Raw genomic sequence first — 26,067 nt, 5'->3', positions numbered from 1 at the left:
AGGTGAGAGAGAGAAATGCTTACTGAACATTTTTCTCAGCTGGGTATTCAACATCACCTGTATACACAATTTTTGGTTGGGTTGTAGAGCGGGTACTCAACAGACAAGGTCCAAACTGCCATGATTTTAATTAAACCATATTGGCTGTCTGCCAGGATGTTAATTAAACCTTATTGCCTATTTATTTAGTAAAATATTCAGGTTTTTTTTCCGAGCATTTGATTTTTGATCTGTGCTGTTTTGAATAGCAACTATTTGTTTCCTATGTTGACTCCTAAAATTGGTTTAAGTTACCATTTCAGGCTGATCTGGTAACATTACATTGCAGTTCTTGGTTAAAGTAATCCTAACATTAAAAATGGAGAAGGATGTGCTCTTGCTTCTGTGCAGCTGTTTCATTGCCACCCAGAAGGGACTGCTGTGTGGCTGAGAGGTGGGACGTGTGCGAGAACTGGGCATACTGGTGTGGATACCGGCCTTACTCTGGCTGGGGACAGAAAGCATTGCTGGGAGCACATGTCGGGCAAGACTGCAGCTTCCAGATTGACTCCTGAAATGTTAGCTTAAAACATGAATTAAGCTCAGCCTGACAAGGTGAACAGGGCATGGCCACAGTTTCCCCTGTGCTGTTGGTGAGAGTGATCCAAAACCCGTGGGTTAGAGCTGCTGTCGCTGGCTGATGCATCTCACTGTGTTGCTGCCCGGCTGCTGGATCTCACCCGTGGTGGATGCAGGGAGACATGCCGTGGGAGAGGGAGGAGAGGCAGCCTCCTTCTGAGTGGCAGCTCACGTCTAAATCGGATGCAGAGCATTGCAGAGCTGTGCCTGGGGGTAGCCTGACTCTGCAGCCGAGTGTGGTCTCTGGCCACAACTCTGTTAGTGATCCTAGGCAATGGCTGCCTCTGCTTAAGTAGATATCTCTTTTCTGGCATGCCAAATGTAAATGAAAAGGGAAATCATGCACTTTTTTCCATCTCTTATATTTGGAACTGTAGCAGTGTAGTTGAGGATGAAGCTGTTCTTTGCACAGTATTTCTCAGGTGCTCCTGGCTGCAGCTTGGTCTTGTCGCAAGGCTGTGCCCCAGCTGCAATGCAACGCATTGAATGTTCATTGCTGTCTCTCTGGCTGCTAAGGAGAAGTAGTTATAGCCTAAACAGAAGCAACATTATAGTAAAACTCTGTTTCTGAAGCCAAAGTGAGTCTTGAAAACCACCTCCTTCATAGTAACAAAGGGAGAAGCAAAGAAAAGAGGAGCTGCGTTTTAGAAAATCCAGTTTCTGGGAGAGACGTCTTAAACATTTGGGCTTTTCCCTGAACCTTTCTCCAGATGCAAAACCTTGCAGAGGAGGGGACTGGGGAGGGAAGTTACTTCTAAATATAACAGGTGGTGAAATGCAGGGTCAGAGCTGAGATTTATTGAAATGCAATAACGTTTTGTAGAGTGTTAAGGATGTAGCCAAGCAGGGAAAAAAAACCTTTGTCTTTTTAATTCTAATATTTTTCCCCCCACAGGTATAGCCTTTACAGACCTCCCTGTAAGTACACCAATTTTCAGTATTTTAACTAAGGATGCAAACAGAAGGGAGGGGGAAGAGTATGGGGGGGTGATTTTTTTTTTTTTTCTGTTTGATGCTGTTAAAAAATGGTAACGCACATTACTGAATGATGTGGATGCTCCTTTTTCTGAAACTTCATAATCCTGTGGCTGGGTTTGTGGGCTACTCACATGCCTCCTCTCATCCCTCGCCACCTCTAAGAATATGTTGCTCCTTCTCCTGGAATTAGAGCAAGGATTCATACTTCAGTACAAGTCACTGTCTTCCAAATGCAGCTTTGACTGTGGGGAGTGTATGTGCAAAGTCATTGAGTAGCCTCTCATGTCCCATCATCAGAGAGCCCAAAAATGCCTAATGATACTATTCTCAGCTTCCTCCTGTCTCATCCAAATCTTGCAGCCGTGGTGGAGTCGTTCCCTTTCCATGGTGCAGTTAGGGAAAGGTATTTCTGAGAATGAAGGTCAGGCTCAGCTGGCTTATTGTACAGTTTTTTGTCAAGCCTCAGCCCATGATGAGTAACCAGCTCGTGGAATGGCTGGAGGAATGTATTTGGCACCTGTCTGGGGTTGGATAGTTACTCCTCTGCTTCACCAGCCCCGATACTGAGTTACTCTTGAGTTCAGTGACACCAGCTGAGTTATACCAGGCAGTAACGTCTAGTCGGGTCTTACAAAAGCACAACTTTCACAGTGGGTCATGAACGAAAAAATGGTTGCTCTTTTTCAGACCCAAGTGTTCCTGGACAAGGAGCAGGTGTCTAGGAAAAGAAGATAAAACCAGGTCAGGCATACACCAATACATCCACTGCATCCATTTCTCTCATACATAGAACTTCTTGTCCCAGAGGTTGCACTCCTGTCTTTGTACTTAATAACCCCAAATGAATTTCCTCTGAGGAAGTTCTTAGTTTCCATAACTTGTTTAGGCCTCCAAAGTGATTAATTTTTTTGACTGGGTTGGACTCGATGATCTCAGAGGTCCTTTTCAACCTTTAATGATTCTATGATTCTATGAAGAAAGCTTGTTTTTCTTTGTTTTGTACCTCTTGCAAAAAAAATTTATTTTGTTCCTCTAATTTTTGTGTTGTGAGAAATAATGACTAGCACTCCCTGTTCACCTTCCCAATGGGATTTATGGCTTTACAGATCTCTCCCATACCCCAGCCAGTGTCTGAAGGACATTCCAGTTATTTAATTTGCCTTTTCACATCAGCTGTCAATACAGCTTTTTTTTGTTCCTAGGCTCTTTGAACTTGGTAACATTGCAGTGTATTCTAAACCAGAAACCCTCTTTATGGGGGTTGTTTCACAGTAGTTCATTCACTTGGTCCATGTACAGTTTATTAAAGAATATTTTACCTGTCCGTGAATATTAACCTTTCGGTGTGAGGTCTTGTGACAACCTTGCATCCAAGATATAGAATGTAATCTGTGTTCTTCACCTGCTAAACGTGCAGTCTAAAAATTTAACTGCAAATGGGAATGGAAACAGCAGTCTTACCTGAGTGACCCTTGAGGTTCTCTGGTCTGAGCAGCTTGACACACATTTTTTGGCTCTGTTCCATACCTAATTACTGAAATCTCCTGGGGAGGGGCTGTAGGTTGGAAGCTTTTTCTTGCATTACAGCCTATGTGATGTTGAAGCTGACTGGTAGCACACATCAGTGAGAAGCTTGGCCAGTAAGCTCCATTACTTTTACACCTTTCAAGTTTAAATAACTTCTAGGTTTGGCATGTCAGTGAGATTACACAAGGAATCAATTTGACCCTTCAAAACATTACCAGTCTACAAATTGTTTCCTTGAAATGCTTATTGCAAAATTCCCCTTTCAGAGGCAAATGATGAAGGCAATATTTTGCAATATTTGCAATATTAGGAAGTTGAAATGGATACTTTCAGTTGAAAACCACATTTAGCTGTGATAATTCTCACACACAGTGAAATGTATTTGCTTCAGCTTGTTTCAGTTCCCTCTAAAGTGTGTTTGCATCTGTACAAATACACAGCGAGGGAAAAAAATCACATTTTGGCTTAGCACAGGTTGAAGTTAATACAAAAATAACTACTTGCAAATAGAAGTGAATATCCCACAGTGGGACTTTTCCCCTTTTTCACCAATTTCAGTCAATGCTTAGGCCTAACTCTCTTATTTACACAAGCCCATATCAGGTTTATCCTGCCTGGCGGTTTGCTGAAACAATAGGAAGTGTAAAAAAGCAGAATGTGGAAGAGCCCAGGGCAGGATTGCAGGGGCACAAAGGGACAAGGAGGTTAAAAAACAAGTCAGGATGAACTAGGGGGTTGTAACTGGCCACCAACATCAGAGGCAAGAGGTGGTCCAAAAGTCACGGGGAAGGTGTACCTGAAGAACTTGGCAGGAGAAGCATCTGCCTGGTCTGTGGGCTCTGGGATGATGTCTCCCTGTGTCTGGCAGGGTGGTGGAGATTGGTGTACTTCCCAACAGCTGCTAAGCAGAGAGGACACATCCCACATGTGAAAAATGGAATTTTAACTCAGAGATGATTTGAAACAAGTTGGGGGTAGCCAGCTTCCCCTCAAAGATGAACATACCCAAAAGTGGCTGAAAAATACGGGGGTTTTTACTTCTAACTTCCAAGTATTTTGGGGGTCTGATCCTAGCTTTGGAAGTCCTTGGGTTCATAATACTAAAAAATTAAGTTAATAAAAAGGTCTTGAAGTATGGACTGTGAAAAAGATCTGATCCCTCGTTATCCCTCATCCTTGTCAGCTAGGTTTGAAAGAAAGGAGAGACTGACTTTAAATATGGCGTTTTCCTCTGGTAGCTCCTCCTTCATCATGCTGTATTTTCTTTGCACACCTCGCTAACCCAGCTACTTCCTTGCTGTGAGAATAGGAAAGGAGGAGGTGTGCTGAGTCAGCAGTGATGCAGTCATCCTGATTTCTGATTTCAATTTCCAGCCTGTATTTATAGATTCATTTTTTCCTTTGTTTTTTTTGAGATTTGATAATTTCAAAGGTAGAGAAGGTTGGTCAGGACCTTATCCAGTTGAGTTTTGAAAATCTCTGAGGACAGAGATGCTGCATCTCCCTGGGAACCTGTTCCAGTCTTTAATCATCCTTACAAGGAAGAATTTCTTCCTTATGCCCCACCAGAATTTCCCTGGCTGCAACTTGTGCCCCTTGCCCTTTCACTGAGCACCTCTGAGAGGAATCTGTCTCCCTCTTTTTTATCACCTCCCTTTTGGGAGTGGAAGACTTGCAGTAAGATTTTCCCTTTTGCCTTCTCTTCTCCAAGCTAATTCCCTCAGCCTCTCCTTGTATGCTGTGCGCTCTAGCCCTCTAACCATCTTAGCAGAACTCTGCTCGACCCCGTTTGTGAATGTCTATCTTGTCCTGGGGATGTGGATGTGGAGGGAGTGAACCAAGTAAGTACTGCAGATGTAGCCACGCTGGTGAAAGCAGAGAGAAGTAATCACTTCCCACGACATGCTGGCTCCATTTTCGCTAATGTGATCAGGATTCTGCTGAATTCCACCTCGTAACAATCTTAATACCTTTAGTAAAAAGTAAAATCCACAACTACAGTAGGTCTCAAGGGGAGATCAATGACATTGCCAGTGTTTCAGTCTCTGCAGTAGTGAAGAATTAGTTGAATAGTTTTCCAGACAATTGTATGAAAGCCCATGCTCCTTGCTATAGAGGAGGAGATAATCATCGTCGCTTTCTTTAGAATGACCATCTAACCATCAGTACTAGTTCTCACTGATTTGACCTGGGGAGAGAGGTCTGCTCCTCCACTGATCTAATGTCTGACATGGGTTCAACCATGAGCAAGACACTGCAACCAGGCACCTTCCAGACTTCAGTTTCACTACGTGCATCCACGTGCCTTGCCCAGTGGCTGGTTTCTGTCTGTGGCAGTCTCCAGTGTGTTAAAGCAAAGTGGAAAAAACCCAACACCAAACAGTTCATGAGTGGCATGAGAGAGATTTCTTTCTACACTCCACAGGCTATCAGCAGATGCTCCGAAGCAGAGGATTAGTGAAGTCTGTGTTGCAAACAGAAAAGTAATTTGTGCTGCAGAAAAGTGACGTGACAGTGAATGGAACATGCTCTTAAAAAATGTGATCCAGAGTGAGAACCAGACATCTCTCCACCTTTTCTGATGCCCTTTCTTTTTCCCATATTTAAGTGGGCTTAGGGATTCAATTTGTATCCATAAGCTTATTCTTAAAATAGCCTGAATTCAGAGAACTTCTAGATAGACTTTTACCACCTGTTTTCAATTAGATCATCATCTTTGGAAGCTGAACTTTAGAGGTATTTTCACAGTGGTAAACTTTTTCTTTTCCCTGTGTTTCGGGGCGGAGCAGGTGTCAGAACTCCCATTTGGATCCATATGCTTGTTCTTAAAATGAAATTCATTTATCAGTACTGGAATTTCTTGTGTGGATGGCTTGCTGTCTTGGGATCATCAAAGACCTAGCCTCAGAGCTCCACTACTACCCGTTCCCTTTTCATCAAAGATGTAAAATATTTAGACAGCAGCTTCCAAGGAATAAGAGAGTTCAGTTGAAACAGTGGAGAACACTTAGATCTGCTGATTGAGATGATGCCCCTTTCATTTTTTTATTATTATTATTTACTGACTGTTGAACTTTGGTAGAAATTGCAGAAAACTAAGCCAGAAAGTGGACACACCATAGACAGCAGTCATGGCAGCTATCACAGACTGCTGGGGGATTGATCCCATTGTTCTGGTTTTATGCAATAACTTTTAATAACTGAACAATAAGTCATGGGGTTCCTTGAGGTGTACCTAAAGGGCTGTTGCCCCTTCCTCTTCCATTACATGTTTCAATTTAAAGAGCAGCACTTTTTCTTACCAAACCATGCAACTGGAACCAGGAGAAAGCTGGGTTTAATATAGGTTTCTTTTTCTTCCTTCCCAGTCAAATCTCTACCCTACAGTGGGTCTCCAGACTCCAGGAGAGATAGTCGATGCCAACTTTGGGCAGCAGCCATTTGTGTTCGACATTGAGGACTACATGAGGGAGTGGCGAGCGAAGATTCAGAGCACCATTAAGCGGTTTCCCATAGGAGACAGACTAGGCGAGTGGCAAGCCATGCTGCAGAAGTAAGTCACTGTTCTGGTGTTCAGCTTATTTTGTTTTCTTAGGCTTTAAATACTTTTTTAATGCTAATTTATGCTTTCTTATGGCAAAAATTGCCAGTCAGTACATTTTGCTCAAATTGGTTTACCCTCTGTTTTGTTGTTTAATAGTCTTTCCTGTGTAGATTGCTGCTGTTTCAAATGTAAAAGATATGGGAGAAGTTTTCAGCCAAAGACTGCATGAAAGCTTGTAGGAATGGAAGAACATACACTTTGAGGTGATGCACTGGGGGAAGGGGAGTGGAGAGGACACCATAAAAACACTAACGTAGGAGAAAAGCCAGGACGTAAGTCAGCTGAATTCAGAAATGAGAGAGCAAGAAATAGCCTAAACCAAAGGCTTCCAAACCCAACCTAACTAAAAACACAATTATAACACTTTATAAATTTATGACTATTGAATGCATTTCCCATTGCAAAAAGGATTGTGTGGAACTTGATGAGAACAATTGACAAGAGTTGTCAAGAGGTCAGGAGTATCTTCTGCCTGAAGAAAGACAGAGCTGACTAAGGCTCCACAGCTTGGAAAGAGGTAATTGAGGGAGATGGACTGTCGTTGTCTGTCAGTCACTTATATATACCATGAAGAGTATGGCTAGGAAGTGATTATTCACTGTTTCTCAAAACACAAGAATTAGAGAAAAAAAACCTTCTGGCTTAAAAAAAAAATTTTTTTTTCACTAAGTATGTGGTGAAACTGTGGGACTTGCTGCTGCAGAAAGTTGTGGTAGTTTTTAAATATAATTGGATTTCAAAAGATGCACATTTAAATATTCACAAGTAATTCATGGAGGCCAATTCCATAGTTATATTTTAAACCTCCAAATTTATGGCTGTTGCTTCTGTTTCTGATTACAGATAGCTCTGTGTTTCACCTTTTTATTCTATTCTTTCCCTAAACACCTGATACTGGTCACTGTCATCCAGGAGGCTTAGATGCAGTGATGATTGTATCCATGTGATCATTCTTGTTTTCTACTAGTCTTGTATTTAGTTATTTGCAGATAATTCAGAGCCACCAGCAAAGCCTTTGAAAAGCAACTAGCAGAAGCTATTGAAAATAATAACAATATCTTTCTTCAAGAAAATCAGGAGCAGGAGGCCTGCCACAGAGTTTTTAGGGCCTGTAGAGGATTGCAGTATAAAAAGAGACCGTGGGGAAGATAAGACCATATCCAATTGAATTCTTTGCCTGTATGTCCAGAAATCAGGTAGGTTGTCATGCTGGGATGCTTCTTTGTGAGGGACTTGGCAGAGGCTGTGTATGGGATTGAAGTGTCTGTCAAAGAAGCACTGGAAGAAATAGGTGAGGGGAAGTGGACAGAGTCTCTGGGATCAGATGTTTACCCAGAGTCCTAACAGGACTCAAGGAGAAAACAGGTGAGCTTGTGGCTGTGGAACAAAGTTTCTCTCCAAACGGCCTTGGTTCTAGAGAAGGGCAGGATGGTGCGTATGGTGCCATGTTTCATGAAGGGTTTCAGAAGAGAGTCAGGCAGCGATGGGCTGAGAGAACCTTGATGTCTGGCTTGGACAAATCCGTAGAAGCGCTACTGAAGTGTAGATGCATTGGGCACATGGCGAAATAGGATGTGGGTTTTGCAAAAAAGGAGCCAGCAGACACGTGGATATGGTTCTTGGGCTGCTGTCTTTGTCTTGGAAGTCCAAAAGGCTTTTGAGAAGTTCCCTTGCTGCAAACTAAGGGGGGACTATGCAGCCAGAGGCTGAGGGCACATGTCCCAATGTGGATTATGAGGTTTTTCAGAGACAAGAGAGGGAATGAGTGGGTCAGGGATGGTCACTTTGGGAGGAGGAGACTGTAGAGAGACTTGGATGCATGCTGGTAGTGTCTGTGGTGTGGAGGGTGTTCAGAAATGGCTGGGAAGAAGGGACCCTTCAGGAAGGAATGAGATCTTTGAGTTATGGTGAATCATTTCACTGAAATGTAAGCTCATTTTTTTGGTAGCAAGCCAAAAAAAAAAAAAAAAAAAAAAAAGCTAGGATACGTTAGGGGAAAAATAGAGGACAAAAATAATTCTGTCACTGTGTAAATATGTGCTGCACCCTTAACTTGAATACCGTGTGCTGTTTCAGTTCTTGTCTCCGAAAATATGTAGTAGAAGTAAGAAAACCATGGGGAAAAAAAACAGGCAGGATGTGCAAAGATATGGAGTGGGTGTAAGGCAAGGAACAAATATACAGACCCATAGCATTGAAGGATATGATTGTGAGGGGTAAGGCAGAATTGTGAAAAAAAAGTCTTGAGTAGCCTGCAGAAGGTGCTGAAGGAACAATTGTTCGTTGTTTTCTCTACTGCAAGAATTAAAGGGTATCAAGTGAAGTTAACCAAGTGGCACATTTAGGAAAAGTAAAGGAGGGGTTTTTTTCACACTTTCTGCCCTAAGATACCGTGAAAACGGCATGGATTCAGAAAGTGACTGGAGATGTTATTAGAAAGAAAAATCTATCGGAGCTACGATGTAGAGAGATACCACCTCTAGGATGGGAAGTATCTGACAAATCATTGGAAGCTGGAAGGGTTATGGGGAAAAGTATCATTTCATATGTACGGTAGTCCTTTATTTTCTCCTAGGCATTTGCTTTTGCCAGTTGGGAGATACAGGTACTGGGTTAACTGGATGTTTGGGCTGACCCAGCATGGATATGCTCAGAGACTTAAAACTTTGTGAAGTTGTTGACTTTAACGTTAATTTTCATTCTGATATACTGGATTGTTGACTTTATGGGTCATTTCAGTCTCTGCAATGCATCTTGTCAGGCTGTGGAAAGACAGGATGCACTTTTGGAAAGCTTGCTTAGCAGACAAAGAGAATGAAGAGGTTCATTGATATTTAAATGGAAATACTTAGTTCTTAGTGCTCAAAAGGCAACTTATTCAGAAAAAAGTGTGTGTCCTGCATCTTTGAACATAAAAGCACCTGCATTGGGTGAGAGCACTGGTCTATCAAGCTTAGCTTTATGAATATGTTAATAGCACAGATTCCTGCAGCGCTAGAGTGTTTTTTCCTTTCCCTGGTAAAACTGACCATTTTTTGCCACTCCATTATTTAACTGAATATTTAGCTATGTTTTATCACATGGTAACACAGTTTCTTTGAGAGGCTTTGCTGAAAGACTCCGTGAAATATCTTTGTACAACCCAGTGGACTGCAAAAGTATCTCTTTTCTGCCTGCTTCCAGACTCCCTCCAAGTATGTCACCAAATTAGAGAGCCATGACTTTACAAAAACCTTTTACAAAAAGCCTTTACAAAAGCTGTTGATTCTTCTGCAATAGGACCAATGTATCCCTGTATTTGTTCCTTGTGTTCTCCAGAATTGTTTCTTCTGATGCGCATGGTGGAGGTGTCAGGGTCACCGATCTGGAGTACTTTGTTCCTCCTTTGGACTTCTTTTTAAGAATCAGCGTTACATTTTCCATCTTCCTCCTCTCCGTAGGCAGGCTTAAGTCAGAGCTCATCCTCACGTTAGTGGTACAGCAGTTTCAGGTTGGAGCTTCTTTGGAGCTCTTGGGACAATGTTATCTTGTCCTGTGGCTTTGGTGGGTTTCATAGTATCTTATTTAATCTCTAACCGTGCAGGTAGGCATCACAAGATGTTGATATCACATCATGCATTCATCTGTGTTGCACTCCTGGAAATGCTGTCACCAGAGAGGCTGATCTGACAAGGTTTCCAAGAGCTCGAAACCTTGAAAGGGACCTACATGGGTAACTTGTCTTCTTTGTGTGTTGTTACAGTCTTATAGGATCTCTAATCTTTTTAGTTCTTGCCATGAAGAATCTGAGTAGGAGTCATCTGAGACTTGACATCAGCTGGTGTGGTTGATCATGGGAGGAGGAACAGTGTAGGTCCCTATTTCTGATAAAGTGGGAGGACTTTGTATTGTTCATTTGAGAATCTAAGTGGTAGCATGCAGAACGAGGAGAACTTTATGTAATTTGTACAGAGAAACATGCAGTTGAGTTCTGTGTTGAAGAAGAAAAGCCACAGATGGTACAAGCCTCTCTATCACCACCATGGCCACTCTAGGTGAGAGAAGCACCCCTAGGTGCAGCACAGAGATAGCTGCTCCTGTGATTTGAGCACTTCTGCTCTAAACAAGTTTCAACCATTGCTCCCAAGCGGTAAAAACTATTCCTTTGGAGAATCTGGGATTCTGAAAGGTTTTTGTTGTCTGCATGAACATGTCACATAGGTCACAGTGGAGTGTGATAATGTTCCCCCAGAACTTCAGGAGAGGTACCCCTGGATGCAAACATGCTGCTGAATGTTTGAGACTGTGCAGCACTGCTGTAGTGAGTAGCTGAGACACAGAACTGATATGTCATTGCTGAAAATTAGCCTGGCATAGTGACCAGCGTGTAATACTGCTATGTATCCACGCAGGGACGCTTCCTGTGATGGCACAGGCAGAAATTTTTGTGCAGCTTTGTAGAGCATTTAAATCTTTGCAGTGTTGAGCCTCTGACTCTGACTACTGAATTACACTGAAGCAAGAGTTGGCTTTTCCCCTCTGTTCCTGCCAGCCTGGATCGCTGTGTTCAGTGCTTCAGCCTGGCTGAGCCAGGACACCCTGGCTCTGTGCTTGATACAGAGAAGGATGCACTTTATTATGCCTGTCTAAGGGTAAAGGGCATGTCTTGTACCAACAGTGGTCAGAAGCACTTGTTTTTAAAAGAAGTTTTAAAAATTACACACCTGCTTACAATGTTACACCTGAAAATTATTGCTGACTCATAAAATACTTCTTTCTTGTACTGAAAGTAGCTAAGTTGAATGCGTGTTTTGAGCTGTGACTTGATTGGATCAATACCAGCTTCATCATGAGAAGCCTATTTTGGGATTCATCACTAGAAGCCTTGAAATACTCTGCTGGCATTTCAGGTTTTGTTAAAAGTCCAGTGAGCATTAACACTTACCTGACATATCCTGGGAGGGCACAAGTGCTTTAGAAATGGTCTGTTCAGAAAGATGTTTTTGTTGTGTTTGTTTTCTGACAGTGATACTACTTCCTCGCCCACCTCCCAACATCTTTTGAAAGTACAACTTAATGTTTGTAAAATCAATGCTGACAGTCTACTCTTTGTAAATCAGCAGATAAAAGTATCTGTGAATGTGCAGAATTCATAAGGAGATTCAACTACCAAAGATATAATTGCTGGCAAAATAAGTGATGGAAGAAATTCAGGACCAGAATCTTTTTTTTTTGAGATCTGCTTAAAAGCCATTAGCCTCTCTGAGGTTCGGATTTGATGTCTGTGTAGGATGTCACTGTAACACAGTACTGAGCTCTTAAAAGTGACATTTGGACAGCAGTAATTAAATAAATAAATACTGTGTATGCATTGTAAGTCTTAATTTTTTTGTTCCGTAAGGTGAATTTAGAGCCTCCCTCCTGTTTGCTGAGGACAGGGTGCCTGTCTTGTAAATTTATGCCATCTGGACCCAGAAGTAGGACCCTGGTTATGTCCTAAGCAAGCTGAGTTCGGTCACTGAAATTGCAGCTTCTGTTGTGTTGATTTTTATTTCTCCAGTGTGATTACCCTGTTTTACCAATGCCTCTTCATCTGTTTCTATGTTCTTATTTTCTAGTATGGTTTCATCGTATTTGGTTCATCATGGGTACTGTTCAACAGCAACTGCCTTTGCCAGAGTCACAGACACCACAATCCAGGAAGAACAGACCTCAATAAAGAATAGACAAAGTAAGTCTCTTGGGTAGTCGTTCCAAAGTGTGGCATGCTGGCCACGTGTTGTCTTCAGGACTGTGCAGAGAAACTGCTGTGGAAGTAGAAGAGCTATTCCACAACTGTACAAAGCTGTCCGCAGCACACTGCTGACTTAGTGTTGCTGCCTGTGGGTCAGTAGAGCTTGGGGACCACAGCTGGGAGTGCTTTTCCCATCATCACTGTGTCCCCTCCACCCTCTGCTGTCTTGCCTGAAGAAGTGCTCTATTGTTTCCTTTACCTGTTTGCTCTGAGAAATGACCTGCACGCCTGACAGTGTTGAATATGCTAAGTTGCCTGATCAACTTGGTTAATTTTCCTCAGTCTTGTTGAAAATGAATAGCTGAATCCTGGAAGAGATGAGGTGACCCTCAGCTTTGAGTCTGGCAGTTTCACACATCAGGCTAAATGTAATACCCAGGGCAGAAGGTCCTTTCTTGGAGGTAGTGCCAAATTGATGGAGAAAGGAACTGGTTACCTTGGACTCTACTTGAACTGAGCTCACTGTGCACCAGAGATGCCTTTGGATTTGGGTTCTTTGATGCAGTCTGTTGCAGCAGGGGCAGTTTCATTAGCATGGTCATAGGGACCCAGACACATCAATCTATTTTGACTACAGCTCCCAGAGATAATGAGTCTTCCAGTCCCTCTGCACATTTTGTCTTCAGGTAAATTTTTTTGCATACTAAGGGTTTTGCAAATTCATAGCCAATGTGTTTAGCTCACGCTAGGTGAAGAATTTGTATTCTGTGTCTGTTTTGATTACTGCTGTTTCCTCCAAAGTGGTTCATCTCCCAGTTGGTAAGGCTGCAAGTGCTTTTGGTTCCTGCAGAACAAGGCTTGCAGCATTCTCCTGCTGTACTTGTTTTTTTTTTTTGGCTTTTCTATTCACAGGCTCAGACTGCAGAGTCACAGAACATTGGTGTGTTTTCTGCATTCTCCTGCCTATTGAATACAGGCTGCGTCCCGCTCTGTGCATTTCCCTTCCCTTTGTGAACTGTTTCTCATGTGACTGTTATGTATCAGGAGCATCATGCCCCTTTGTAGCTTGCTCTCCATACATTACATACGCTTAACAAGCATTCAGGTTCATTTGGGGACTCTGTTTAGTACCCAAAATAACTTGTAGTTGCTGCCCATTAGTGCTGATGGGCTTTGTGCTTTCCAGGTCATGCATTAGTCAACCCTGACCCCCAGTGTTCTTGCTGGTGTAGTTTGAATTGGTAAAGCCTTACAGGAAGCACATGAGACAGTGCAGTCTTGCTTTTCTGAGGACAGGTGACAAGGCAGATGGAGGGAAGAAATATAGAGCTCTGAAGTTGGGCCTTAAATAAAAGGTGTGAGGAAAACACAGATGGGGAAACAAAAAGAGGGGAAAATATAAAAGGCAGTGACATCTGTGAGAGTTGCCAAACAAGGCAAAGAAGAGAGCTGTCAAAAGCAGCGAGACATGAAAACGGACATGCCAGTCAGTAGAAGAAACAGAGAGTGAAATGAAGGAGACTCTGCAAACACACGTTGGTGTGAGAGCCACGTCTTTGGTTTTAGCTTTCAGCTACGCTAACAAGCAAATAGACACTGAGAAGTGGCATCCAAGACAAGTCATTGCAGATTGTTACTGGGGATTGCTAATGAGGATCACCGGGCTGGGCTTTCAAGTGTTCATGACTTGTGAAAGTCACAGCCTGTTGTTATTAGAGCCTCTGCTTGCAAAGCACCTCACAGGCAATTCAAAACCTCCTCTCTGTTGGTTGTAAGGAGTCCTGGAAAAACAGAGAGGGAAGTGCAATGCATTTTTTGTTTTAGGTACATTTAGTTTTCAGTTTTAAGTACACCTAGGAAAAAAATGTGGACCTCTGTAGATCAGCAGCTTCTCTGAGTGTTCAGGGGTGGGATCTCAAGTTAAGTCTTGCTCTTGTGTCTTCTGACCCACTGAAGGAACATATGTGGGACATGAACACCCAGGAAAATAGATGGATTCTGCCTTGTATCTTTGCACCTCCTAGAAGTGTACAACTTGTTGATCTGTTTCTAGCTTAGTCAGTAGCTGATTCTTGGAGCTAGCTTACAGGTGCCACATCCTCATTGCAGGTCAGTTTACTTTTCTTGGGAATACATTGAGGTGGGACTTGCAGGAACCCAGTTTTGTTGGTATAATTGCTTCTACTTAGAGGTAGGGATATTGGGGAAACAGTACTGTGTTGTGGTTTAAGCCCACAGAACCTCTAAGAATACTCTGCTTATCTGATGCTCAACCATATATACGCTTCCAAGCGTGAACCAGCCAGAGGATGTAACGTGGGGGTGACCTAGGGGCTTCCCCTCTGAAACTGTCATTTCCCCAGCAACCTCCTTGCTCCCATCCAGCTGTTGTGTCCTGCTTTGTCTTCCATTGCTGCATAGCTCTGTGACTAAAGGACTAAAGTCCCAGAGCACCGCCCCCCAGCGCACCTACATCATTTCAGATCCTTCTGCTCTTGGTGTTTCTGAGCTACTAACAGATTCTCCCTCATTTTCATGGGCTTTTCCTCATCCATAATAAACAGAATGTGGTCCCCAGTTCACCCTAGCCCTTGTGCAAGGTGGTAGTGGGGAGCTGTGTGGCATATGTGAGACAACTCTTCTGGCCATTCTGGTCCCGTGTGTCAATAAGTCTCCTTTTGCTTTCAGGAATACAGAAGCTAGTATTAGCAGGCAGAGTGGGAGAGGCTATAGAAGCCACGCAGCAGCTCTATCCTGGCCTCCTAGAACATAACCCCAACCTGCTCTTCATGTTAAAGTAAGTATGAATAGCTTTATACTCCCTAATGCTGAAATGTGTAGATGAAGGAGAGAAGAAAGAGGCTGTCCAGCATCCAGTCTGGCTGCACACCTTGGTCTGAATTCAAACTGTTTGAGATCCCTTTGGGAGCAGGTGGGAGAGAACATAGGTTCAGTCCTTTGCACAGTGCTTGTAGCAATGTAGACGTAGCCCTTTGGTTCCTGCTCAGACCCAGTATGGCTCTGCCTCATGAGGTCAGGCAGAGGTGGGTCTTCCCAGCCTCCTGAGTTGGGTAAGGACAGTTCCCCGTAAAGCTAAATGGAGAGCTGTCCTCACTGTCACTGTGGATATTGCATTTTTTACCCTTCCTTGTCTATTTTCCATTGGCCACCAGTATTTCTAGGTTGTTGGAGTAGTGGGGGAACTATGATGTTTGGCAGGTTTAGTATCTTCTTCTGAAAACAACCCCACAATTCAATTCTGGAGTACCTGCAGAGGTGGTGGAGATGAAAGCATGCTGTAAACGAACAGTATCTTCTTAGCACAATGGAAATAAACTTGCTTTTGGGGAATGTCTCAACATTTATTAGCATCAAAGTTGCAGTTTCTGAACTCCTTCCTCCCATAGCATTATCAGAGCACTTGCAATACAAAGGTATCAGGAGTCTGAAATGTCTTTTTTGAAGCCAAGAAATTTAACTCCTATGCAGTTTCTAGGACTTCTCCACTCAGTAACAAAGGAAATCTCAATGCAGAGCATCCTGGCTGTCACGCACCCTTTTCTCCTTCTTCCCTCTTATGAAATCAGGTGTCGGCAGTTTGTGGAGATGGTGAATGGAACAGACAGTGAAGTACGTTGTTTCAGTGCCCGCAGCCCCAGATCCCAGGACAGTTACCCTGGGTCCCCCAGCTTAAGTCCTAGACATGGATCAAGCAACTCACACATTCATAGTACTGGTAAGTGTGTTTTCTGTGTCTCCTTGTGAGAAGAGCAAATGTTAAAGGTTGACTGCTGTCTGTTACCTGCTACTTTCTGTACATTATTCTATGAAATGCTCCTTTCCTTTCTGATACCCAGCTGAGAGGACATCCTGTTGTTGTGGGTGTTTCTATACTGTTATAAAATTGGTTTTGCATCAGTTATTTTCCACAGACTACAGAGCAGGTTTTTTTTCAGAATAAAGAAGCTTTTGAAGGTGGCCTTCTAGTGCAGCCACTAGTGACTCAGTGTTTCACTGGCCAAGCTGTAAGAGGTGGTCTGGAAGACAAAGCCTGTTTCCTGTACCTTGGAGTCTGCAAAAGAATTGCTTTCCAGTAAAGACTGAGCAGAAGATGCACTGTTGTGGCCAACTGAGCAAAAGGCTAAGGGGATGCCTAGAATGAGAGTTTCTCCTTCTCCCACAGACTCTACCTTGCAAGCTCTAAACATGTGAGAAGGGAACAGTTCTGCAAAACCCATCTCTGAAGCATCAACTCTTTGCAGTTTGGGAAATGAAACTTTAGGATTTGAAATAGAAAGAACAAGATAAACCAGGACACCCAAGCTATCTTCCCTAGGTAATTATTGACTACAGCTTTGAAGATGGAGTGGGCCAGGGAGTATGACCTGCAGAGCCCCTGAAAACAGTCTGAGCTGCTTCACTGAGCCTTGAGCTGCTCACAGCCATCTGAGTGTGTTTGTTTTGGTATTCCCACTGCTGCATGTGACAAACTGTGGACAGGCAAACATTTAAGGGAAAGGAAGACAATTACTTGAATGCCTCCAAGCTGTCACTCGGCTTCCCCAGCCAGTATCTTTGTGTTCCTATATTGTGTTGCAAGAAACTGTGGGTATGTTTCTCTGACTAGATAGTCAGAATGATCCCATCAGTCCACAAAAGTTCTTGGTAATACCTGTTTTCAACCAGGAGATGTCTACATAAAAAAACCCCTGCAACGCAAGGCAGCATTCATGTGTAGACTCATAGAATCATAGAATAGTTTGGGTCAGAAGGGACCTTTGAAGGTCATCTAGTCCAGCCCCCCTGCAATGAGCAGGGACATTTTCAACTAAATCAGGTTGCTCATAGCCCAGTCCAACCTGACCTTGAATGTTTCCAAGGATGGGGCATCTACCACCTCTCTGGGCAACCTGTTCCAGTGTTTCACCACCCTCACTGTAAAAAAATTCTTTGTTATATCTAGTCTGAATCCACCCTCTTTTAGTTTAAAACCATTACCCCTTCTCCTATCGCAACACGCCCTACTAAAAAGTCTGTCCCCATCTTTCTTATAAGCCCCCTTTAAGTACTGAAAGGCTGCAATAAGATCTCCCCAGAGCCTTCTCCAGGCCGACCAACCCCAACTGTCTCACAGCCTTTCCTCATACGAAAGGTGTTCCATCCCTCTGACCGTCTTCATGGTCCTCCTCTGGACCTGCTCCAATAGGTCCATGTCTTTCCTGTACTGAGGACTCCAGAGCTGAATGCAGTACTCCAGGTGGGGTCTCACCAGAGCGGAGTAGAGGGGCAGAATCACCTCCCTTGACCTGCTGGTCATGCTGCTGGTGATGCAGCCCAGGATACAGGGCAGCTTTTCATCCACCAGTACCCCCAAGTCCTTCTCAGCAGGGCTGCTCTCAACCCCGTCATCCCCCAGCCTGTACTGATACCAGGGATTGCCCCAACCCAGGTGCAGGACCCTGCACTTGGCCTTGTTGAACCTCATGAGGTTCACACGGGCCCACTTCTCGAGCTTGTCCAGGTCCCTCTGGATGGTATCTCATCCCTCAGGCATGTCAACGGCACTACTCAGCTTGGTGTCATCTGCCAACTTGCTGAGGGTGCACTCAATCCCACTGTCTGTGTCATTGATGAAGATATTAAACAGTACGGGTTCCAGCACGGACCCCTGAGGGACACCACTTGTCACTGATCTCCATCTGGACATTGAGCCATTGACCACTACCCTCTGGATGCAACCATCCAACCAATTCATCATCCACTGAACAGTCCACCCATCAAATCCACCTCTCTCTAATTTAGAGAGAAGGATGTTGTGGGGGACCGTGTCAAAGGCATTACAGAAGTCCAGATAGATGACATCCGTAGCTCTTCCCTTGTCCACTGATGCAGTCACTCCATCATAGAAAGCCACTAGGTTGGTCAGGCAGCACTTGGCCTTGGTGAAGCCATGCTGGCTGTCTTGAATCACCTCCCTGTCCTCCACGTGCCTTAGCATAGCTTCTAGGAGAATTTGTTCCATGATCTTTCCAGGCACTGAGGTGAGGCTGACAGGTTGGTAGTTCCCAGGGTTCTCCTTTCTACCCTTTTTAAAAATGGGTGCAATGTTTCCCTTTTTCCAGTCAGCAGGGACTTCACCTGGCTGCCATGACTTTTCAGATATCATGGAGAGTGGCTTGGCAACTATATCAGTCAGTTCCCTCAGGACTCTGGGATGCATCTCGTCAGGTCCCATAGATTTATGTATATTCGGGTTCCTAAGGTGGTCATGAACCTTATGTTCTCTTATAGTGGGAGGGACTTTGCTCCCCCAGTCCCTGCCTTGCGGTCCACCCACTCAAGAGGTTGGGAAGAGAGGTTGCCAGTGAAGATTGAGGCAAAAAAGTTATTGAGTACCTCAGCCTTTTCCTCGTCCATTGTTACCAGTTTGCCAGTCTTGCTCATCGGGGGGGTACACTTTCTTTGACCTTCCTTTTCTGGGTGACATACCTGTAGAAGCCCTTCTTACTATTCTTTGCATCCCTTGCCAAGTTCAGCTCCATCCACACCTTGGCCTTCCTGACCCCATCCCTACACAACCAGGCAGCGTCCCTGTACTCTTACCAGGATACCTGTCCCTGCTTCCACTGCCTGTGCATTTCCTTCTTGCCTTTTAGTTTGACCAGCAGGTCTCGACTCAGTGATGCTGGTCTCTTGCCTTCCTTGCCTCATTTCTTGCACCTGGGGATCTAGAGCTCTTGCGCTCTATGGAAAGCGTCCTTAAAGATCTGCCAGCTCTGTTCTGCTCACTTGTCCTTGAGGGCAGTTTCCCGGAGGTCCTATTGACTAATTCCTTGAACAGCTGGAAGTTTGCTTTCCTAAAATTCAGGGTCCTGACTTTACTCTTTGCCTGACCCATATCCCTCAGAACTGCGAAATCCACCAGAGTGTGATCACTGCAGCCCAGGCTGCCTCCAATCTTGACACCACCGATTAGCTCACTGGCATTGGTGACCATCAGGTCCAGTATCGTGTCCCCTCTGGGTAGGGCTGTCTGTTACCTGGCTTAAGAAGTTATCCTCAATGCATTTCAGGAGTCTCCTGGATTGCCTACAGCTCACCGTGCTACTTTTCCAGCAGATGTCAGGGTGGTTGAAGTCCCCCAGCAGGATGAGAGCCTGCGAGCACGATGCCTCCTGTAGCTGGAGTGAGAAGGCTTCATCAATAGGCTCCCCTTGATTGGACGGCCTATAGTAGACACCAAGCACAAGGTTCCCTTTGTTGCCTTGGTCTCTGATTCTTACCCATAAGCTTTTAACCTGCTTGTGGCTGTTCTTCAGAGACAGCTCTTCACACTCTATCCATTTCTTGATGTAGAGGGCAACCCCTCCACCCCTCCTTCCTTGCCTGTCCCTTTTGAACAGCCTGCAGCCATCGATAGCCACACTCCAGTGATGGGATTTGTCCCATCAACTTTCAGTAATGGCAGCTAGGTCGTAGCTTTCTAGCAGCACAGTGGCTTCTGCCTTCTCCTGTTTGTTGCCCATGCTGGGCTGTCAGCCCTGTCACCTTCTTAGAGGAACACCCCTTAATTCCTTTGTTGGCTCCTATTACCTCAGGATCCCCTGGCTCATCTCTGTAAGACTTAAGTGTGCTGCAGTGTAGCCAGTACATCTCTGAGCAGCAGGCTGAGGGCCCTTGCTAGCACCCCATCCCTCTAACCTTGGTGTGTCATCCCACAGCTTGTCACAGGCAAGCCTGATATTATCCCCCTCCCACTTCAAGTCTAGTTTAAAGCTCTGTCAATGAGCCCTGCTAGCTCGTGAGCAAAGACCCTCTTCCCCCTTTGAGAAAGGTGAATCCCATCTGATGCCAGCAAGCCTGGTGCTGTGTAGGCCATCCCATTATCAAAAAACCCAAAATTGTTGTGGTGACACCAGCCATGGAGCCATGTATTAATAGGCTGGGTCCATCTGTTTCTTCCAATGTCGCTGCCTGCAACTGGAAGGAGAGAGGAAAAAATAACCTGTGCTCCAGATTCCCTCACCAACCATCCCAAGGCCCTGAAGTCTCTTTTGATCGCCCTGGGCCTATGCATTGCGGCTTCATCGCCACCCGCATGGAAGAGCAGTAATGGGTAGTGGTCCAAGGACCATACCAGGCTAGGAAGTTCCCTAGTGATGTCCTTAACCCGGGCCCCAGGGAGACTTCCCTAAGAGGAGGGTCTGTCCAGCATATTGGACCCTCTGTTCCCCTCAGAAGGGAGTCGCCTACAACTATAACCTGTCTTTTCTTCCTCATGGAGGTGGTCATGATACAGGAGGTAGACCTTTCTGACCCTGGCAACACCTCTGGTGTAGATGGACCATCATCCACATCATCCATGGACTGGCCTTCCACATCCAGAGCCTCATGCCTGTTGTACAGAGGCACCTGGGAAGGCGAAGTGGGCAAGGAGGGGGTTCGCCTGCCACCCTGAGTGTGGACTTGCCTCCATTCACTCCTTTCCTTTAAGCTACTGCCTTCAGGGTGGCAAGGAGAGGATACAGGATGGTCTTGGGTTTTTTCTGGTGGCTGTCCCTGTTTCTGTCTCAGGGAGGGCAGAGCATGGTTCTACCAGCCTCTCTCTTTCCCAGACTCCTTGATGCTCCTTAACCTTTCTGCTTCCTCTCGTAGCTCGGCCACCAGGCTATGCAGATCATCCACCTGGTCACACCTCACACAGCTGTTCTCACTGCTGACATCGTTACCAGTGAAGGGCTCTGGCACACCCTGCAGCCTGAGGCCTGGGTGACTGCATGTTTTTGTGGGAATCTGTCTGGGTTGCCACATCCATTCCGGCAAGTGCAGAGGACATAGCTTTCTGCCGGATGGATACCGTAGCTATGCTCCTTCTGAGAGGGTGATGGCCACCAACTGAACTCGCCTCTTGAGCTGGTAGGGTGACGACGCCCTTCCTGCGCGAACTGCCATGCCATGCCCTGGTCACAGTGCTCCTGGTTGGTGGCACTCCCTGGGCTGCTTTTTGTCTCCATACACGGGACACCACCTTCCACAGTTCTCTCTGTCGGACCTTAGTGCTTTCAAAACAGTGATAATTTCATCAGTCATGTTTCAAAGATTAAGCAGAACTGTTGTGCAGTCTGCTGTGTCTTTGTCATTAAAATGCACAAAACAACTTTTTGTTTGAATCTTTGTGTTGTCATGATAAAAATATAAATAAGTTCCCTAGCTATAAATATAATTGTGGGATCAGCTGATGAATTTGGATATATCACCATCACTTCCAGAGGAACAGCCATGCCAGGCGACATCATCTTGTCAAGATCCTGTGGTCAATATTGGTTGCCTAGGAAGAAGGCAAGCCCATAGTAAGGTTTTTCCAAAATATTATTTGACCACCTAATGATTTGCAGTTGTCTTGGTATTAAATACCCAGTAATTTTTGAATCCATATAAAACTTGTAATGACCAAAGGTTTGTGTCCTGTATCAGCAAGTTCCACGGCTTGATAGGCACCTTTTGTGGGGAAGGGAATGAGATTTCAAGCCTGACTCTCCTTTCAGTGATGTCTGTTCTCCTGAATGAGGAGGGTTAGCTTGTGATTTTTAAGAGTATTGTTGTTACTTGCTGAGTGTTGTGTGAATCAAGTGCATCCCTAATGTAAGATAGGCTGTGGAAAGCCTGGGGAGTTCTGCTTGCAAAGAGTTCTCCTTGTGGCCCAGTTTTCACCTGTGCTTTCATGGTTTTCCTGTATAGAGGGTTTATAAGAAATATTTGGCTTGGTGAGAAGAGAGTTTGTAAACTTCTTTACAAACCATCCATGCTTCATATTTCAACAATAATTTCAGTGCTTGTGTGAGCTGGTTCTGCTGATCTTTTGGAAGTTTTTGGAACTTCCTTAAGCTCAGATGCTGCTGGTGAGCAGTGGGGTTCCTTCCATATTCATTTGTGTTTTCTCTAAACCCTATTGAATTTAAGAATGATGAATAATAATTTAAGATCTGCAGTATTATTTTGCTTTCTTCCTTTGGGGTCTACTTCTCTTGCTAAATTGTTGACTTCACAATAGAGTGATATTGTCAGTCTGGTCTCATTTTTCCCTTTCTTCTTGACTTTCAGGAGCAGATAGTCCAACCTGTAGCAATGGAGTCATGTCCACAAAAAGCAAACAGAGTCACAGTAAATATCCAACACTGAGTTCATCATCTTCATCTTCCTCCTCCTCCTCCCCCTCATCTGTGAACTACTCTGAGTCCAATTCTACAGATTCTACCAAATCTCAGCAGCACAGTAGTACAAGTAACCAAGAAACCAGGTATTTTTTTTTCCTTTGTAGGTGCCTGAGGAGGGTGAGATGGTGGGAGAGGGCTGTCTGCTTTCTGAGGAGACAGAAGGGCACCTGTCCTGCTCTTCTGAACAACAGAGTATCTTGGTATCTACAACGTCACTACTATTCCCAGCAGACACAAGTCTGTTCCAGTTCCCCTGCTCTGGCTCAGGCTTGGAGGCTTATCTCATAAGGAATATTATAATGCTCTTGTTTCAAGCACCAGGCTGTCCCATTAAACTGATGCCATCAGAGCCCAACATGATCGTTTGCATAGAAGCTCTCCCATTAAGCTGTTACTGCTTCCTCAGCCAGTCGATTACTGCTGCTAAGCATCTTGCCTGCCTTTTAGCGGGTGAGGCAGCAGCTCAAGTGGTTACTGGGTTGGTGCATTGCGCTCTTGAGTTAATTTTCTTGGGCTGCCTTTGCCTGTTGCCCACTTCCTTCCAGACGAGTCTCTGAATCAGCAGTAATTTGTGTCATGCTTGTGACAGCAAGTCAGGCCTCTAAAAAGCTTCCCTTCTCCAAGAAGCCATAGGCAGTCTAGGAGAGGGGGATAGTTACTGCTGCATTTACCGGAGTGTGGAGCATATTGAGCCGTGGTGAGAACTGAGCTTCCTTTGGGCTCACTTTCCAGGTCGGTGTTGCAGGGCTGTCTGAGGCCCTGCTGGAGCAGAGGATATCCTTGTGATTAGTAGATTATCTTGCTAATTGCAGCTGGCCTTCATCCTCTGCGTACTGTGCTGAGCACAGTTTGCAGGATAGTTTGTAGTCTCTATCGTGATGTCTTGAGAGCTATACAGCATGTAACTGAGTGAGAAACACTTGTTCAGACTCAGTTTACCAGAATCATTTGATAATGCTGGATTTATGATTTTTTTTTTCTAAATGTAGAGCCCAAGTCCCAACAAGATTTTCTCATCGTTTCAGTTAATCAGCAATTAATCAGCAATCTTATTCAGACTGCTGTCTTGAACATTTAAGCCTAGAGCCCTTGTATGTTCTGCATTGCACTTTTTGCAAGGGTTGATGGCTTACAACAGCCAAGATTTCCCTCCTGTTTAGTATGTTAGTAAGTTATCTGTTGTCTGCCTGCTGTTCGCTGTTCCATAGATGACTTCTTCCTGAAGGGAAGATGATAAGCACTCTGCACCTGTAATTATGACAGGCCCTTTTGAAACAGAGACCTGTTTCATAAATTGTCTTCAGAAGCCTGCAACAATTTTTGCTACACTGGATTAGACCATCTGGCTCCCTGTAGTCTAACTGACACCTTTCCTGGTTTACTGGCCATTACTGGGCATCATTTGGCATCTGAGCTCTTAATTTCTTCCCTTTCTAATTTAGACATCTGACCTTTCTTTCTTCCTTTCACCTCAGTGACAGCGAGATGGAAATGGAGGCTGAACATTACCCCAATGGAGTCCTTGAAAATTCATCCACCAGGATAATGAATGGCACCTACAAACACGAAGACATCCTGCAGACGGATGAATCCAGCATGGGTAGGGCCTCAGAGGCGGGAGGAGTAAAGGGAAATAGGAAGAGCTGACATCGAGAGTTAAAATTGTGATTGGATTGTGGGGAAAAAACATGTACTTTGGGTTTCTTTCTCCACCCCAGTGAATGAAGTTCTCATGATGCCTGTTTCACGGGGAAAATGAATCTGTCCTGGAACTAAAACTAGGTCTGGCTTTTCATAGTCTTGCAGCAGTGCTGGTGATGTTGTGGAGCAGGGAAAGCAATAGGATTCAAAGGTTTGTTCAGTACTGGTCATGATTTCCAGCTCAGAGCAGTCTTGGCACTTCTTCCAGCTGAGGAACTGAATCGAGCCATGAAAGGCTGGCTGATGCCCAGCTGCAAAGCGTCCTCAGCACAGTGCAGTCAGCTACAACTCTCTTGTTTGTGGGTGCTTTAGCCAGGAGGGAGAGGAAAAATTAGCTACACTACCTCTGAAACTGGGGATTCCTTCAGTTATAATGGGTCTTGTGGCCACCTAATACTGGGAAGTTGGTGGTGTTGGCATCTCTGACTGAAAGTTTTCCGAGTCCAGAATTTGTTAGACCAGGGGTTTCTGTGTTGTGTATGTTGTATCATACACATGAAGGGGTAACACAGCTGGAGTTGCAAGCTCCCATGATTGTATCAGAATACCTGGTTTGTAGGTAGTCCTCAGGCATTAAACAAACTGAGCTCAAGTTTTCCCTGTACCTAACAGGTGCTATGAAGAAAACACTACTGGCTGTTGTAGTGCAGTGATCAGAAAAAGCTCCCACTGGGATAAACTTGGAGCAGGGAGCAGCTACCTGCTCCAGAAGGGGTACGAGCTTATGGGTAGCATGACACAGAGTGGGTAATGGTGGGGAATGAGAGATGATTGTTACTTCTCCACTGCCTTCCTTTTAGAAGACAGCTGCCCCCAGAGGCAGCTCTGTGGAGGGAACCATGCTGCCACGGAGCGAATGATCCAATTTGGACGGGAGCTGCAGATGCTGAGCGAGCAGCTTTGCAGAGAATATGGGAAGAACACAATGCACAAAAAGATGCTTCAGGTAAGCCTGGGCCTTGTGCTGCATTGCAGCGGTTCTCTGGGCCAGGACTGGGGATGTGGGTTCTCTTGCAGAGCTCTGGGTGGCCCCCACTTCTGCACCTGGTGAGGAAGAGGGGGCCTGCATGGGGATCAGAGGTCAAAACTCAGTGAACATAGAGCATCTAGACCCAGTTCTTGGCACAGGAGAGACACATATAGCTCCTGCCTGCCTTCGCTCTTCTTCTCTCCAGGTGACACTCTACCTGCCTTCCCGTGCTGGCTCCCCTGCCAGGTGGAGGGGGCACCCTCTTTAATCCACTATCTTGATGGCCCAGTGTGGTCCCTTGCTGCCAAGAAGAAAAGGGCCATTTCTTTTCAGGAGGTAGGCACCTGTCACCTTGGTGATGGCAGGAGGTGCCCCGACTGACAGACCTGGCGGTTTTCCTGTGTGTTTGCAGCCATGCATGACCTTACTGTGCCTTTCTGTTCTCTCACACAGGATGCATTTAGCTTGTTAGCTTACTCAGACCCTTGGAACTGCCCCGTTGGTCAACAGCTGGACCCGATCCAGAGGGAACCTGTGTGTGCTGCTCTTAATAGTGCTATATTGGGTAAGGCCTGGTTCCTATGTGAGCGCTACCCACTGGACATACCTGCTCTCAAGGGGTGTCCTGTGGCAGGCAAGCCTGTAAGTGTTAGGAAGAGTTCAGAAATACTCGTATTTAGCTTTTGCCTCTCTTTCTGTTGCTGGGGACTGAAATGCAGGAAGGGAGGCAGGAGGGAAGCCT

At 45.0% G+C, this 26,067-nt stretch overlaps 1 protein-coding gene across 6 annotated transcripts in view; it reads left to right on the top strand.

Moving 5' to 3' along the window:
• The window catches only part of RANBP10 (RAN binding protein 10), an 89,065-nt gene that overhangs the window by 53,399 nt on the left and 9,599 nt on the right, over positions 1 to 26,067 (top strand). For 3 of the 6 annotated variants that reach the window (XM_087738979.1, XM_087738977.1, XM_087738981.1), the window contains 9 exons: positions 1,514 to 1,536; positions 6,492 to 6,676; positions 12,325 to 12,437; positions 15,129 to 15,237; positions 16,028 to 16,176; positions 22,542 to 22,737; positions 24,130 to 24,254; positions 25,156 to 25,301; positions 25,779 to 25,890. In XM_087738979.1, coding sequence (XP_087595105.1) covers positions 1,514 to 1,536; positions 6,492 to 6,676; positions 12,325 to 12,437; positions 15,129 to 15,237; positions 16,028 to 16,176; positions 22,542 to 22,737; positions 24,130 to 24,254; positions 25,156 to 25,301; positions 25,779 to 25,890 — 1,158 coding nt within the window. Of the gene's footprint in view, positions 1 to 1,513; positions 1,537 to 6,491; positions 6,677 to 12,324; positions 12,438 to 15,128; positions 15,238 to 16,027; positions 16,177 to 22,541; positions 22,738 to 24,129; positions 24,255 to 25,155; positions 25,302 to 25,530; positions 25,735 to 25,778; positions 25,891 to 26,067 lie in introns of those variants that run through there. The other 3 variants (XM_087738978.1, XM_087738980.1, XM_087738982.1) reach the window with 3 other exon arrangements.

This window comes from Nipponia nippon, unplaced genomic scaffold (genome assembly GCF_047370975.1).
Source record: "Nipponia nippon isolate SJK-2023a ecotype South Korea unplaced genomic scaffold, ASM4737097v1 scaffold_7, whole genome shotgun sequence".
Taxonomy (NCBI): Eukaryota; Metazoa; Chordata; class Aves; order Pelecaniformes; family Threskiornithidae; genus Nipponia; species Nipponia nippon.
The sequence above is the reverse complement of the archived record's forward strand: the minus strand, read 5'-3'. Positions and strand labels throughout refer to the sequence as shown.